This window comes from Gobio gobio (genome assembly GCF_949357685.1).
Source record: "Gobio gobio genome assembly, chromosome: 11".
NCBI classification, from domain to species: Eukaryota; Metazoa; Chordata; class Actinopteri; order Cypriniformes; family Gobionidae; genus Gobio; species Gobio gobio.
In genome coordinates, this window is record NC_137104.1 from 37,425,980 (window position 1) to 37,442,632 (window position 16,653).

Sequence of the window (16,653 nt, forward strand, 5' to 3'; positions counted from 1 at the left end):
AAAAAAAAAAACTAAATTAAGCTGGTAGTACCTATATGTTTGATGCTTCACAGCCATCCATCTTAACCCCCCCCCCAAAGGTCTCAAGGGGGCAAACCCCACCCCTTACCAGATGTGCTCTGTTACGAGCATTCCCAAGGTGGCTACAATGCATCAACCCGTGAGCTCTTTCCCAATATCCTGGATAATGCTTGTCAGTGTTTGACATTTTTAATGTCACTGAGAAACTCTTTCTTAAACTACTGCAAATAGTTTGGCTTCAGGAGCCATAAAACGTCAAAATAAATACTCCTGATTTTGCACTCCCTCATAAAAGTGAACAGAGCATATTTCTGGAAAAATGCATAAATTTAGATTGCTTTTCTGGAGATGCCATGTAATAAAATCTTCGGAAATAATTCAATCATGTCTGATATATGTGCTCTGAACACCTTTGCCAATTGTGGAATGAAAATAAAGTATGTGATTAATCTGTCAAGTTAAGGGAACTGGATAGGTCTTAAAAAGATGCAAAACATAGTGCAATATATTTATGGATTATGTTCAAATCATATTTTAACAGCTGGTTTATTTAGTCAAAGCAGCTGAAATCTGTGCAGAAACCAAGCGGCAACCTCCCGCGGTCTCTCTTGAAGCCAACACAGAAGTGACTTAAACCGCAATTCATCGTCTGGCCACTAGAGACAGGCTCCAAAAGGGAGTCAAATCTCCCCTATGTTAAAATGGCCAACTTTTTACGGCAGAAAAAAATATGTTTAGAGCCTCGTACAAAAAGATGTTTTGGCTCCCTTTGACTACTATGAGGGAGGTTTATAACTCATCCGTTTAAAATTATATTAAGCCTTAAAGTTCTGTATAATTAAGGGCGTGGCCACTTGAGTGACAGGTGGATTGCCGTTTGTCTGCTGTCTGTTAGCCATCACGTCATCTCAGTTCCACCTATGTCCTGCCTCTTTGCCCATTTTCGGTTATCCAGGAGTAACGTGCGCCTACGCACTGCCAAGATGGCGATGGCCGGCTTCGCCCACTTTGGGCTTCAAAAATGCTTTTCAGAAACCACGGGTGATGTCACGGACACTACATCCATAGTTTTATACAGTCTATGGCAGAAACAAAAATAAACCAGATTTTTACATTTTCTGGAGGAAATGTTGGTAAACTCACCGCCATGATGCTAACATGTTGTTGGCTTGCCGGGACATTGCTATTCGGTTACTAAAGTGTTGAGTTGTTTTTAGTGTGTTGCTATGCAGTTGCTAGGGTATTGCCGATGGTTGTTTACTGGACGTTAAAATAATCAATGCGTGTAATTATGAGAACCAAAGAATAGCAGCTTTAAAAGAACTACACATTTACATTGACATAGCATAGTTAGCTTTTCATGTCTTCACAATCAGATAATCAATAAAGGCATGACACTAATGTCTCGAGTTTCTACATTACAGCAATAGGACAGATGTCTTTTGGCCTAAGGAGCTTTTAATCTTGGTCTACATTATCGGTATCACTCAAACTCAGTCTAATCTATTGGACTTTAAGGGAAAAACAATGTTTGCTGGAAACCCTGTATTAGCATACAATTTTTAAATCTAAAACATATCTCAGATATTTTAGCTTGAACTACTGACACCATGTGGTTGTAGTAGGACTAACATTTGGGAACTACATAAAATCTCAAAAATAGTTGGCATTAAAACGAATGAAACTGCCACCATCTATTTTACTGCCATTGTCTAACATAAGAGAAAAAACGATACACTTGTATCAAGCCACTTAACCTGGAGATTAGCACATAACACAAAATTAGTATATTGAAAAAAAAAGGATAGTCTGATTTACCTCAGATCTGCTTCTGAACTGTGGCACATTTTTGTATATGAAACAAAGATAATGACGAGAAATTGGTAGTTAAATGCTTGACTATCAGATCTGATAGTCAGACTGATTTAGGTCTGAAGGTATGCGGAATCAACTTCAGTATGCTATTTATAGTTAATCATGAATAATTGATTCATGGTGTGCTCTCTAAAGGTTACGGATTTTCCAAAGAAATTTCTGGAGACAACCATCTGACATTTTTCAGCTGCAAATAAAAAAGTACAAGCTTAGGTCGGTTGAATTCTTAATTAATGACATAAATGCCAAATGGAGATCTTCTGGAGATCTTCTACATGCCAGTTGTTCCTGTGAAGAGTAACTGATAATCAGTTTGTGCTGTACAGTGATGGTACGAAGGAAAGATTGGATGTGTGAAAGTTCAGATGCTGAATTCCTTCCCTCAACACCTCATAGACTTTATTAAAACAGGAGAGAAAGTATAAGTTTGCATTTTTAAAAGACTATTTTAACTCTTTCCCTGCTAGCTTTTTTTATAAATTCACTACATTTTCATGGACCCCAGAATACATTAAAAAAAGCAACATTTTGAGAAAAACACGTTTTTGTTAAAGACAACATCCAAATCGGATTAAAAACAGATGGGAGTAGATCGAGTCCATCAACACCTCACAGTCCTGGGTCGACATTTCATTCAGTAACATTAGGCAGTTTTGATATATATGCTATTTAATGTTGATGAACACAAAAGATTTACATATTCATCTGCTTACATATGCTATCACTTGTTTCTGCTTCTTCTTCAAATGTGTTTTGATCAGGAGATTCTGTACTCTTTCAGAAGATATGTGTAATGGCGCCCCCTACCCCACTATAACTATATAAGACATTTCGAGAAGCGTCTCGCTGCAGCCTGCGGTGGACATCCAACCCGGCCCACATCCAAGTGTGATGTCAGAAGCCACACACGTCTAAATACGTCAAACTAGTTCAGCGGAAACGCCGCCCAGCAGCCGATTCTTAAGATTTTAATGTTACCCATCACTGTAAGCTTAACCAATGAAATTAGCTCCAGGACGGGATTGCTAATGAAGTGGTTTGTGGGAAAAAATTGCGCTTCCTCATTAACTTTGAAACAAGCATCGTGAAGACACAACCCTCCCACCTAATTCTTTTTCATTTACTTCTTTTGTTTCCTTTTTATGACAGACCACACTGAAACCCACTCAAAACCTACCCTTAATACCCAAAAAACCCTTTTAATCTGGAACCTACATACGGAAAACCACCTAAACCTACTCTTACACCTAAAAACCCTTTCAATCAGAAACCCACATACAACAAATCTGGTTTCCGAGGCGAAACGGGGATGGGGAGTCACAAATTGACATTTTGGATGTGGGCGGGGTTGATGTCCTCTGGCAGGATGTAGCGAACCTAACTTGGAGATTTCCGTCAATGGCGGTGAAGCATTGTCTCATAAAAACTCTTTCCCGTTAGCCTAGAAATCTAGACGCACCCTAGCGGCAGCAAATGTAATTTGCAGCCAGGGTCGTCAAGCAGCTCTCTGTTGGCTTGCGAGCTTAAAAAACCAAACTCTAGTCAGGGCAGTCACATCATGTATAGAGTCGGTGGGCGGGCTTAACATAATGACGGCAGAGTTGCGATGGTTCCGTGTGAATTCCCTGCTACTTGAAAACAAAGAAGATGTCTTCTGCTGCTGGCGAACAGTGGTCTTTCGAATCGGCTTTGGCCGCGACTCTGGAAAACTTGGAGTTAAAGGAACACGCCACTATTTTTGAAAATAGGCTCATTTTCCAACTCCCCTAGAGTCAAACAGTTGAGTTTTACCAGTTTCGAATCCATTCAGGCGAATCCATTCCCGGTCTGACGGTAGCACTTTTAGCATAGCTTAGCATAGATCATTGAATCTGATTAGACCGTTAGCATCTCGCTCAAAAATGACCAAAGTTTCAATATTTTTCTTATTTAAAACTTGACTCTTCTGTAGTTACATCGTGTACTAAGTAACTCTCATTCCTGCGTAATAATCAAGGTACTTTGCTGCCGTACCATGGGTGCAATAGTCGCAATGACATTACGCAGCACCTGAAAATAGGCCAACTTCCATTAACATAACCAACGTGACAACCTGCTTGCACAGAGAGCATGCTGGGGACTATTTTCAGACACTGCATAATAACATTGCGCCTGCTGCACCCATGGTACGACAGCAAAGTTTCTTGATTATTACGCAGGAATGAAAGTATAGTTTCTAGCCATATCACCCTAGAAAATCACAACTTTTCATTTTCCGACGGTCTTAGTACACAGTGTAACTACAGAAGAGTCAAGATTTAAACAGGAAAAATATCTCTTAGGTCATTTTTGAGCAAGATGCTAACGGTCTAATCAGATTCAATGATCTATGCTAAGCTATGTTAAAAGTGCTACCGCCAGACCCGGAGATCGGCTGAATGGATTCGACAACGGTAAAACTCAACTATTTAACTCTAGGGGAGTTGGAAAATGAGCCTATTTTCATAGTGGCATGTTCCTTTAAGCTTTTCTTTAAGAAAAAAAGAAAGAACGGCACTGCAGTCATTCTTAAAAAAGGAAAATGTGTTCAGAGTTTTGCCAACTGGATACGGCAAAAGTTTAATCTATCAACCAGCTCCACTGGTGGGAAAACGCATGGGACTCAGCCACAACCTCACCACTGATAGCACTCTGGTTGGTTGTAGCGCTATCCTATTGCGTGCAGAGGGAATTTGAAAGACAACCGTTTATCCCGCCCCTCGGATTGAGCCCTGCCAATGGTGTGTTCCCAGACCCAACATCTTGATGTGGATCTGGCTTGTTAGGCTACTTTCCCGTGATATCCAAATCGTCACGGGAAAGAGTTAACACACTAAAATATAATATTAGTTTATACAAATAGTTGTATACAAATTTTACATGAAAAGTATAAAAAATAATATAATATAATATAATATAATATAATATAATATAATATAATATAATATAATTAATATAATATAATATAATATAATATAATATAATATAATATAATATAATATAATATAATATAATATAATATAATATAATATAATATAATATAATATAATATATAGCAGGTCTTGGGTTGGATTTATTATCCTGTGTCTGGTAACTATAACTCCATGTCATCCTGTCAGTTCAGTGTCAGAGTATGTTATGCTTGCCAGTCCATGAAACCCATAAAATAAAAGGAAGAAGAAAAAAAACCCCTCTCACCTTTCTCTGGTGTCTACACAAGTAAAATTCCAGACATTCTGCCTTCTGCAGGGCTCACACTAGCCAGAGGCAACAGCGTGAAACCTGACCCCTGCAATGGGACGGCAAGTCAGAAACTTCAGATCTGGAGTTAAAAATATAAGGAGCTAAGAGTCACAATTTTTGTGTATTCAGACTCAGATGCAAAGTATCATGCATTTCAGCATGATAAATCAAATATTCTGATTTTGTAATTTAAGTATTCCTAGATGAAAAATGGATGCATGTCTTCTGAAGTAATAATTGAGGTTAGAATAAAGGCCACTGTGATTATTTGAATCAATATTAATAATTGCTATTACAATGTCAAGGAAAGTATTTTTGTCATAATTGTGCAGCTCTACAATGAATATAAATGAAGCATTTAGCAGAGCAAAGTGAGCAAGCAGAGCTGCTGACTCACTCATTTCCACAGCCCCAATTTACTGCCACAGGATGGCAGCCAAGTGCAGATCAAACTTGGAATATTATCAAAACATCCTGTGGTAATCTACTTTGAAGATAAATGTGATTATTACTAGAAACGTGGTCATGTCTGCAAAAAAAGGGAAAAATCTGGTAGAGCAAGGAAGGCTCTAGCAACCCCAAAGGCATGGACAGATGAAATGCCGACCCTCAATGCACTGAAGATCATTTTGGAAAAACGTGAGCCAAATGCATAAACATTAAAGGCTTTAAAGTTTCCCGAAACAGTCTCAAAACACTCAAGGGTACATATGAATGAATGGGTATAGTTCATCCATCCTATACATCAGCATCCTGCTTTCCGCTGTGAGATAAAGATGTCTGTAAATCAGAAGAGAATTCTCCACTAAAATAAGACATTTATGGCACAAAGGAGGAAGGAACATAATAATCTGCTTAATAGTGGCAGAATCTTCTCTTCATGTGCATGATACAGATCAGAGGAACTTTATGAGATAAGAGCACTGCAGTCCTCCGACCACTCCCTTGCCTAATATTGTGGGAGTGTGTGTGTGTGCTATGCACTCACACACAGAATAACTGCTGCATCAGACCTCTTGCAGCATGGTAGGGTCACTGGGAACAGACTAACTGCAGGTTACCAGATATAAATATCCACACAAGCAGCTTTTTATCTAACAAAAAAAAACAGCAGACTGTAACATGCATCTGAATGTGCTTTTTGCAATAAATGTTCTACTTGAAAATAAAACCTGCAAATACAGGACATCCAGAATGCCATGGGGTTGTTTTTTTCCCCCTCCCAAGCAAATAGTTAATATCCTGAAACGGTTTGGTTGTTCTCTATATAATGGCACACACACAGAAAAAGCCAATTTTAAGCAAACAAAAGAAACTAGAAGCAAGGCTTCTATACGGAACTTCAACGACACCCGCCAAGCAAGTAATACTCCTTGTGTATAGTGGATTCTAGGCTTGAGTGTATGATAGAAAACACAGTAGTATTTGTCTAGGCTAACACCGTTAGTGAAGCCTCTGACACTTTTTATCCATTTGTAAATATTTGGAGTGACTATTTGAATGTAGAAGCTAGATATAGATGTTTAGATGTAAAAGCAACCGGCAGAATTATAGACAAACTTGCTGGACAATGTGTCATGTGGTGATGTTTAAAGGTCCTGTTCTTCGTGATCCCATTGTTCAAACTTTAGTTAGTGTGTAATGTTGCTGCTAGAGCATAAATAATACCTGTAAAATGATAAAGCTCAAAGTTCAATGCCAAGCGAGATATTTTATTTAACAGAAGTTCCCTTTCAAAGCCTACAGCGAACGGCCGGTTAGGACTACATCCTGGTATTTCCTGCTTTAATTACGTCAGTAGAGCAGTAGAACAGACTAACCTCCGCCCACAAGAAAACGCGAAAAAAGGGGGCGTGGTCTTGTTGCTGTCCCACGTGGAGAAGAAGAGGACGTCGCGTGGAGAAAAGGAAGTGCTGCGTTTCAGTGTGTTTGTCGCCATGTCGTCGAGACGCTGTTATTTTCATCCCGGAGTCAAATCACCTTTGTTTGGCTTTCCCAGGGACGCTGTAGAGATTATTAAGCGCGTATATATCTCCCGTTAAGAGGCGTGACCTTTCCACGTGCGCTAAGCTGCTGTCGAATCACAACACAGGACCGTGCTACGTTCGCTAAGCTGCTGTCAAATCGCAACACGGGAACCGCTGACACAATCAGAACTCGTTACGTGTTTCTGAAGGAGGGACTTCATAGAATAAAGGAAGTCTTCAGTCGTTTGTAGGACAGTGAAAACAGCGGTGTACAGATAAGTAAATTGTGTTAAAAATACAGTTTTTTTTACACGCGAAACATGAACACATGTTATATTGCACACTGTAAACACAATCAAAGCTTCAAAAAAACACGAAGAACGGGACCTTTAAATTATGCTATCATTTCTGTGTGATTTCAAAAAAAGGTATAAATATACACTATATCATATTGCTGTAAAGAGCATCTTTCTCCATAGACTGCAATTCAAAAAGGCGCCATGAACTCTAAGGTGCGTTCACATTTACCAATGTTCTGCAAATTTTCACTAGCAAAATTCAGTAATCGTGAATTTTGCATGGATTTTGAAGCGTGTTTAAGTTGGTCGTGCAGATTTGCTACATTTACCAGCAGAACTTGGTTTGACTGCTGTGTGAGCTGTGCTTCATACATTGCTACACTATTGACAACAGCCTTTTTTTGTCCATGAAATTTAAATTTCACTGAAATTTTGCCTTACAAAATATATTGGAAACTTAACTTAAACTTTGAAAATGTCATTAAATTATAGTAGATTATATTATAGTTGCAACCTGCAAGGGGCTTTTTCAAATTCCTCATTTAAATAATTCCCGTCCAAGACATGCAAAAAAAAAAAAAAGGGGTAGAGGCCTGGTTTAGTTGTGCTAGTAGTGTGATGAAACACATGGTTATGGTAAATGGCGTGACATTTCCGAAACACGTTCGAAGAGGTTGACCAATCACAACGCACTGGTACAGCCGACCAATCAGAGCACATATCGCTTTTCAGAGGGAGGGGGTTAATAGAGATAAGAACTAAACAGGGGTACATGTGGCGAGCAGCAAGGCTGAGGGACCGTGAGAGCGGGACGAGGAGGAGTGACGGGAGCATAAAGGAGGAACGACGACATTGAAGAACGAGAGAGGACCAGGCTTGGATTTTACGTTGTTTTGTTTACGTTTTGTTATGTGTGTGTGCGGCAGTCGTCCGTGAAGGGGGTTTACTTTCAGTTTGTTTATTTTATTGATTAAAGTTTGTTGAATGTTCGCCGGTTCCCGCCTCCTTCTTCCCATAACAACGAACTGTATTACAGTGCGTTTCCCATACAAAGATTTAACTCACTGCTTAACTACCATAGTATGATGCATCGTTGAAGAAATCAACTAGCTAGTTATGACTGTTTCCCGAAAAATTCGTCCTTCAACCACGTTGATTAATGATGTCACGCAGGTGGTGGAATAACTGTTTTTAATTCATTAGTTTGAGAATTCATGCTAGTTTTTTTCTGAGGAGTAATTCTCATTTTTCTCAGTTATTTAGCTTTATTTCCAGATTCAATCATAAGCTCGTTCTTACGTACTCGTTCTTACGTTTCTGCTGCGTACTAGTACGTACATGCAGACTCATCAAAAAAGGTGCTTTTAATCTCTTGACAAACTAAAAGACATAAATGCCTGTATGTATTCGAAATAAAAGATATGATCGTATGAATGTCAGCTTGCTTATTTTGGATTTATTAAGTCCATGTGTCATGCAAACAAGAAACTATGCTTCTAACCATAGGTCGAGAGCAGTCGTTCCAACCACACAAGTCTGCGATTCTGTTTGCGAATGTTCGTTCGAACTATGGTTTCGGGAAACACAGAATCGTTGATCTATGTTGATAACGACGGAACTTGCGACCATAGTTAGCTAGCAATGCTTTTGGGAAACGCACCCCTGAGCGTTACTGACAGACTGGTAAGAGAGGTGCTGCAATAATGTAAAATATGTGGAAAAGTAAGGTGTTTTTTAAACATTCAAGCATGAAAACCTATTCCAGTATACCCCAAAAACAAAATCAAGACTTTATAAAAGTAATTCACATGTTGTTTCAAGTTTCTTGGCTTAAAATGTCAAAACCAGACCTGCAATGCGGATGACCGCTCTCTCTGCGGCGTCCAGGACATCTCCGGAGGCGGATTTGGAGCGTTTGACACGCTGGTGTTTAGCGAGGTTCCATGGTAAGGTGTCTCCAGGAAAAGATGAGGAGCACAGGTCACTCGCACTCTCCTCCGATGCCGACCGCTCCAGTATCCGCCGACGACCCCCTGACATGACCTGGGAATGGTGACAGGATAAACGTGAGTGTTAGAGATGATACAACATTAGTACACAATGCAGAATCAGACTGCTGATTCTCCTCGGGAGGATGTGGAGGTTTCAGTTCTACTAGGTCACTTTGGAGCATGTCTTTGGACAGCTGCTGGCTGTTTAGAGTCACTAGAAGACTCTCTCACAGCATATCATCAATTATAGACTCAAAACATAATGTTTAACATTTATTAATAAAATCTTAAGAGACTACACCACAACAGAACAATACATTTGTATATTGCTATTTAAAGTGTGGGACAGCATTTAAACCTGTGAAAGTAGCTTGTATAGTCTGTGCATAAAATCAGTGTTACTTAAATAAGAAATCGAGAAATTTCTGCTGCCTTTCCTGGAGAGGGCGGAAAGCCTTGTCTGAGAGTGATTTGAGGGTAATTGATTAGGCTACTCACAAGTTGCTACGGCAACATGAAGGTGTTGTGAACAGCATGTTTCAGTGGCCCCAAAGGAAGAAAATGAATCTCATTATTGTTAGTGGGTCTGAAGAGACTTCAGACCACAGTAAAATGCAGGGCGGTGATTTAGAGAGGTTACAAAGTCAGTCGGCATAACTTCGGTGACTTTTGTTGTCCTGAATTGAATGTGAAAAGACTGGACCCTACATTTTTTCTTAAGCTAAGTTAAATATCTTGCAATATAGTAATTTCCATCACACTCATCAGTGATTTGACCCTTACAAAAATACCATGGCAGTACCACAGTGATTGTATTAGATGGTAATGCATGTTACTTTAATATACACTAGACCAGTCAAAAGTTTGGACGCACTCGTTCTTCATGCTCTTAAAAACATGTGCTTAAATGTTTGTTTTATAGGCAAATATAACTTCTGCCTATGTATGCATGTATTAACAAAACTACTGCAAGTAAAAATGATTTAATTTAATTGTTTCATAGGCTAAGTTATTTCAGCAAGGAATGCATTGCAACATTACATTATTAACAATTATGTTACAAGAGATTTATATTTTAAATAAATGCTGTTCTGTATGCTGTTTTTGTTCACATTTATGACAAACTTACCGACCCCAAACTTTTGACTGTAACGTTAGGCCTATAAATAAAACAAACACACTATTTCATAGTTTGGACGACTATTATTCTAGAAAGTAATGAGTTTGAGTGTCCACACGTTTGGTAGTGTTTACCGTAGTATTAGGCCTATTGAATGACGTTACTCAATTCGAATATTTACTTCACAGAACAATGTCAAGCTACCTTGGTAACAACTATCATGTAGCCTATGACATACATGTACGACCAGAACACACTACTAACGACTTTCAAACCATCTCATTTCCTGACAGAAAACTCCTGTCCTTGTTTACGTTTCACGTGCGCTGTAAATGTAATCGTTGCTATAAAAAAATCCTCAGCGCATAATCATAGCGCGCAGAAATAATTTCGTCATCATTGCTCAGCAGATTCAACGATGCGGCAAACAGACCGAGCATCCTTAACAACTGCTTTATATCGGTACCGCGACTCTATTTACAGCCTATCTACAGCATCCAGCTGCTGTTTACCCTCCCATCTGATCTGTCAACACGCCAATGTCAGTATCGCCGCCCCGCATATAACGCTCCAGTGAAAAGATGTCAAACTTACAGCGTCCCGCCGGCGAATAACGCATATTCAGTGAAGCAGCCTGACTGCAAGATGCAGCGTTAAGGATAAATGTACCTGCAGAGTGGAACTTACCGGAGAGGAATCCGGAACGAACGCGCCCTAGTTATGAATGTCAAGTGATTATACCGCTGGATGCTCTGCTGTTGTTTGTCCGTGGAGATGACGGTGCAAAAATGCTGTGGATGATCACTGCTGGAGAGGGGAAAGGTGATCTGATCTGATCTGATCTAACTCCGTGTTCGCGCTAGTGCTTCAGTTCCACACAATGGTGGAATGTCACTGGGTGTTTTGCACAATGCAACGATAGATTTGATCTATTATGTGGGGGAGCGTTTATTGCCTCCCCATGAACAAATGTTCCTCTGTTTGATAAACTATCCAGTAATGCACCCCAACTACCCCCTCAACATTTGTATTTGTAACAATTTGTAATAGGAATTGTGTTACTAGATATAGCTTCAATAAGTTAAATAAAGAAGTTTATATCGACTTCAAATGAGGTACAAAAGAGTAAAACACCCTGCTAGCAATGCAAGGTCATGGGTTTGCAGCTATAACAGCTTCAACTCTTGTGGGGAGGCTTTCTACAAGGTTTATGAGTGTGTTTATGAAATTTTTTGACCAAAGTTGGGAGCCTGAAATTGTCCAAGATGTATTGGTATGCTGAAGCATTAAGAGTTCCTTTCACTGGAACTTAGGGGACAAGCCTAAACTTTGAAAAACAACCCCCTCACCATAATCCCCGCCCCCCCACCAAACTTCACACTTTTGGCACAATGCAGTCAGGTAAGTATCGTTCTCCTGGCAACCGTCAAACCCATACTCATCCATCGGATTGCCAGACAGTGAAGCGTGATTCGTCACTCCAGAGAACACGTCTCCACTGCTCTAGAGTCCAGTGCCGGTGTGCTTTACACCACTGCATCCGATGCTTTGCATTGCACTTGGTGATGTAAGGCTTGGATGCAGCTGCTCGGCCATGGAAACCATTCCATGAAGCTCTCTACGCACTGTTCTTGAGCTAATCTGAAGGCCACACCAAGTTTGGAGGTCTGACGCTATTGACTACAGAAAGTTGGCGACTTCTGCACACTGTTCACCTCAGCATGCGCTGACCCCGCTCTGTTATTTTACGTGGCCTACCACTTTGAGTTGCTGTTGTTCCCAACTGCTTGCACTTTGTTATAATACCACTAACCGTTGACCGTGGAATATTTAGTAGTGAGGAAATTTAGTGAGGACTTATTGCATAGGTGGCAACCTATCGCGGTACGCATGAATTCACTGAGCTCCTGAGAGCGACCCATTCTTTCACAAATGTTTGTAGAAGCAGTCTGCATGCTTGCTGATTTTACCATGGACCTGATTGGAACACCTGAAATCAATGATTTGGAGGGGTGTCCCAATACTTTTGGCAATATAGTGTGTATATATATACAGTATATATTCAGGTGCTACAATCACTTCCATGGCCACAGGTGTATAAAATCAAGCACCTAAGGATGCAGATACAATTTTTTTATAGGAATTGTGTTACTAGATATTGTTTCAATAGACAAGTTAAATAAAGAAGTTTATATAGACTTAAAATTTGTTACAAAAGAGTAGTAAAGCACCCTGCCAGCAATGGCAAGGTGAGGTCATGGGTTTGATTCCCAAGGAAACACAATTAAAAAGTAATTGATAATTATAGCTTCATGCCTTGGTGCTTGATTTTATACACCTGTGGCCATGGAAGTGATTGGAACACCTGAATCCAATGATTTTGGCAATATAGTGTGTGTGTGTGTGTATGTGTGTATGTGTGTGTATATATATATATATATATACCCTTCCATCTACTGCACGCCACTGATGCACAGTGTGCAGAAGTCGCCAAACTTTCTGCAGAGTCATTAGCTACAGACCTCCAAACTATATTAAACCCTACGGATTAAGAATGGAATGTCAGGTTATGAATTGAGAAATCAACTTTCCCTTGAGTCTTTGATATATAAAAGTTCATCGTGATATAAGAATATTCTGTAAGTTTCAGAGCTGAAAACTTCTTTGTTAGTCAAAGAAAAGCTTTTATAAACACCAGGCCCAGAAAATGATCGATCTCAGAATATGTCGACCACTGACGTGGTAGGACGCAGAAGCACCGCCTCAAGCCCGCCCACCGACTCGTGGAGCTAAATGGGTCGCGCTACCGAGCAATAAACATGCCAGTTCCAGCTCAAGTGCATAAAGCATGGAACAAACTCTGCAAGGATAAAGAAATTTGTTAGTTTTCTCAAGGTGGTAAGAGCAAGAACAAAGTTTGTTCTGGCCAGGACATTCCGTACCTCACAAGAAAAGCAGGTGCCGAACATCTCCGTTTCTCCGCATTAACCCCACTCACTATAAAATTCTGACCAATCACACAATAGTTCTCGGACACCCACAAGAAAAAAGTTCTGCTCAGACGATGTGTCGAGAACGAGCTGCGAGAACTCCCAAACCAGGGCTCCGAGAACAAAATGACGTCATTTTGTTCTCGCAGCCCTGGGAGCGAGAACTTTTTTCTCTGTTCTCGCGGAGTATGTTGCAGCCTTAAGACATTGCGCGTTTGTTCGCTTCATTTCACCATGGAATCGATTGTAAACAAGATACAGGTTGAGACTGGATTTGCAGACATATTGAGATTAAAACACAATGCTGTGCCTTCTATATTGGATCCGACAGGAACGGTGCAACACACTTATGTGAGTAAAACAAGTTTTTATATGTGTTAGTATTGCATTGTTACAGATCGTTTGAAATCTATTGATTACATACCTTAGCATGCGGTCACAGGCTGGAGAATCCTGTATTTGAAGTGTTATTGCTTCATTTGTGATCATACTCGGACTTGTAACGTTATGGGCCAGGGCTCGGACTTTACTTTTTTAAAAGTATATACTATATATATATATATATATATATATATATATATATATATATATATATATATATATATATATATTATATATATATATATATATATATATATATATTTAACAGTACACTCTAAGAAAAAAAAAGGTTCTATATTGCACCAAAAATGGTTCTTGGCTCGTAATCATAGGGGAACCTTTTTTAGTGCTATATAGCACCAATTTTGGTGCTTCAGTGGTTCTTCAGCGGTTCTTCAGAGGTTCTTCAGCGGTTCTTCAGAGGTTCTTCACCGGTTCTTTGACTAAGGTGCTATATAGCACCTCTGAAGAACCGCTGAAGATCCACTGAAGCACCAAAATTGGTGCTATATAGCACTTAAAAAGGTTCCCCTATGATTACGAGCCTTTTTTTTTAGAGTGTATATATACACTTTAGTTTTAACAGGTGTTCTGGTTTCATTATCAATATTATCAAATATCTCCTTGGAATCTATGTGTCCTTAAATGTTTATGCCACATTAGCTATAAAAGACCAATTATTTGTGGATCAAATGTTTTGGATGAAATCCTGAATCATTCTTTTACACACGTCCAGTATATGCAGCAAGCATAAAAGGCATTGGATTTACAGTTTCTAGCAGAGTCATCACATTTTGCAAGCAAATGTAGTTAACAGAGCTCAGGCTTGACAACATCTTACATAACAGAAGCTTTTATATCACTCAATGGCTTGTAAGAAAAAAAGGAAAGCTGTTGCCATTGGCATGGGTCAGCTGAGGGAGGGGCTGCTATTTAACACAGCACCCGTCTCAATGCCAGCTTCAGCCTATTGTGCACAATGAACACTAAAATTAACCTTCCACTGCACTTCATTAGGGGTACAGCTGGGTATTTTACAATGTTTGAAGCTGTTGGGTGGTTCAGACAAAATACTGAGAATAAACAACTAAACATCTGATAAATTTCACTTATTGAATGGATCAATTTAGCAGATGCTTTTATCAAAACTAACAAGACTAACTTCAATGCTTTTACATGACTCATCTTGAATGCAGCACCTCATTTCAATTTGTCCAATTGAATGCTCTACAGAATGAGAATGTCCCTCCCCCTAATGTCAGTTGCCACCAATCAACAATATCAAGAGGCAAATCATGGTTCATGGATGTAATGTAAATCAAAGTCTGTTATGTATAATAAAGGCAAGCCATATAATGCCCAAACTTTCTGTTTCAATAGGAAATATGTCAATACAATTTAACATGTTTCTACAAAAATTGTGTGGATCACGTGACACTGAAGACTGGAGTTATGGCTGCTGAAAATTCAGCTTTGCAATAATCACGGGAATAAATTACATTTGAAAATATATTAAAATAGAAAATACTTATTTTAAATTGTAATATTTCACAATATTGTTCATCAAATAAATGCAGACTTGGTGAGAATGAGACTTCTTTCGAAAACACTACCTTTAAACAAACGTTTAAATAGTATAAATAAAAGATTTAAATATATTTGTGTTATTTCATAGTTGCTACCACTAGTGTTATTTCATAGTTTCTGTGAAGTAGCATTTAACATGCCAACTTCCTGTTGCAATTAAAAATACAGGACAAAAAATATTTCATTAGGTTTCAAGAAGAAAACTTCATGTTGCTTTAGTAATTTAAATGGAATTAAAAGCTTCTCATTTTTTATTCTGCTAATCTGTTCATCTTCACATTTTATTTAAAATATTTGTTTTGAGCAGACATTAAAATAAAGGTTAAAACCACCCTCTGTGTTTCTCAAAGTGCTGTCGCAAATCATACTGCAATATAAGCCTAAAGGAATGTTTCCTGGCTCTCCTAGAAGACTCACCTGGTCAGCAGATGCTGAGATCACGGTACCAGGTGCGATGGTGACTTTCAGGTGCCGTTTGTTTCTTTTCCTCACTGTTGTAGAGGGCTTCTCTTCTTTCCCTTCCTCCTCCTTCTCATCCTTTCCTTCCTTCTTTTCTTCCTCTTCCTCTGTCTTTTTCCTGCATTTCTCCTTCTCCTTCTCCTTCTTCTTCTGTTTCTCTTGAGACAGAGGGGTTGCCAGTTTGATCACCCCGACGATACCCTCATTTAGCAGAGCCGCAGAGACACTCTTGTCCTTCGGCTTCTTCTTCCGCTGAAAAAACAGTGAAATCAGAGTATTCATTTGAACGTTGTAATAAAAACTGCAACAAGAACCACCTTCCAAACTTATGCAGGTAAAAGGGACTTTAGATGGATCCAAGCAGTCATATAAGACAATTCTGAAAAGAGGTTATTAGTGAGTTTAGTGTCTGTTCGGCTATTTCTGACGCCCACTGCTTGGATCACACAAAGGAGCCCTTATTCCACAGCCTGTGAGTGTGATTGAATCTGTCAGGTACACAATTAAAAGGCCATTTCTATCAGTCAAATCAGTTTTTACATAGAAAGCAGGTACAAGAACATCATTCACAGTTTCAAGCCAAGAATCAAGGCATTTTAATTACCCAATGTCCATTACCAAATGAGATTTTAGTGTTTGTACATAGAACTTACATCTTGCAGTGATTTAACATCCACCCTAACATTACAAAAAAAAAGCCAC

The 16,653-nt window shown here is 39.2% G+C and overlaps 1 protein-coding gene across 1 annotated transcript in view; it reads right to left on the bottom strand.

Annotated features, from left to right (window-relative positions):
* The window catches only part of pleca (plectin a), a 150,623-nt gene that overhangs the window by 119,597 nt on the left and 14,373 nt on the right, over nt 1–16,653 (bottom strand). The window contains exons 3-4 of the mRNA XM_079829002.1: nt 15,910–16,203; nt 9,274–9,466 (exon numbers count right to left, since the gene is read on the bottom strand). Of these exons, the coding sequence (XP_079685128.1) occupies nt 9,274–9,466; nt 15,910–16,203 (487 nt within the window). The remainder of the gene's footprint in view (nt 1–9,273; nt 9,467–15,909; nt 16,204–16,653) is intronic.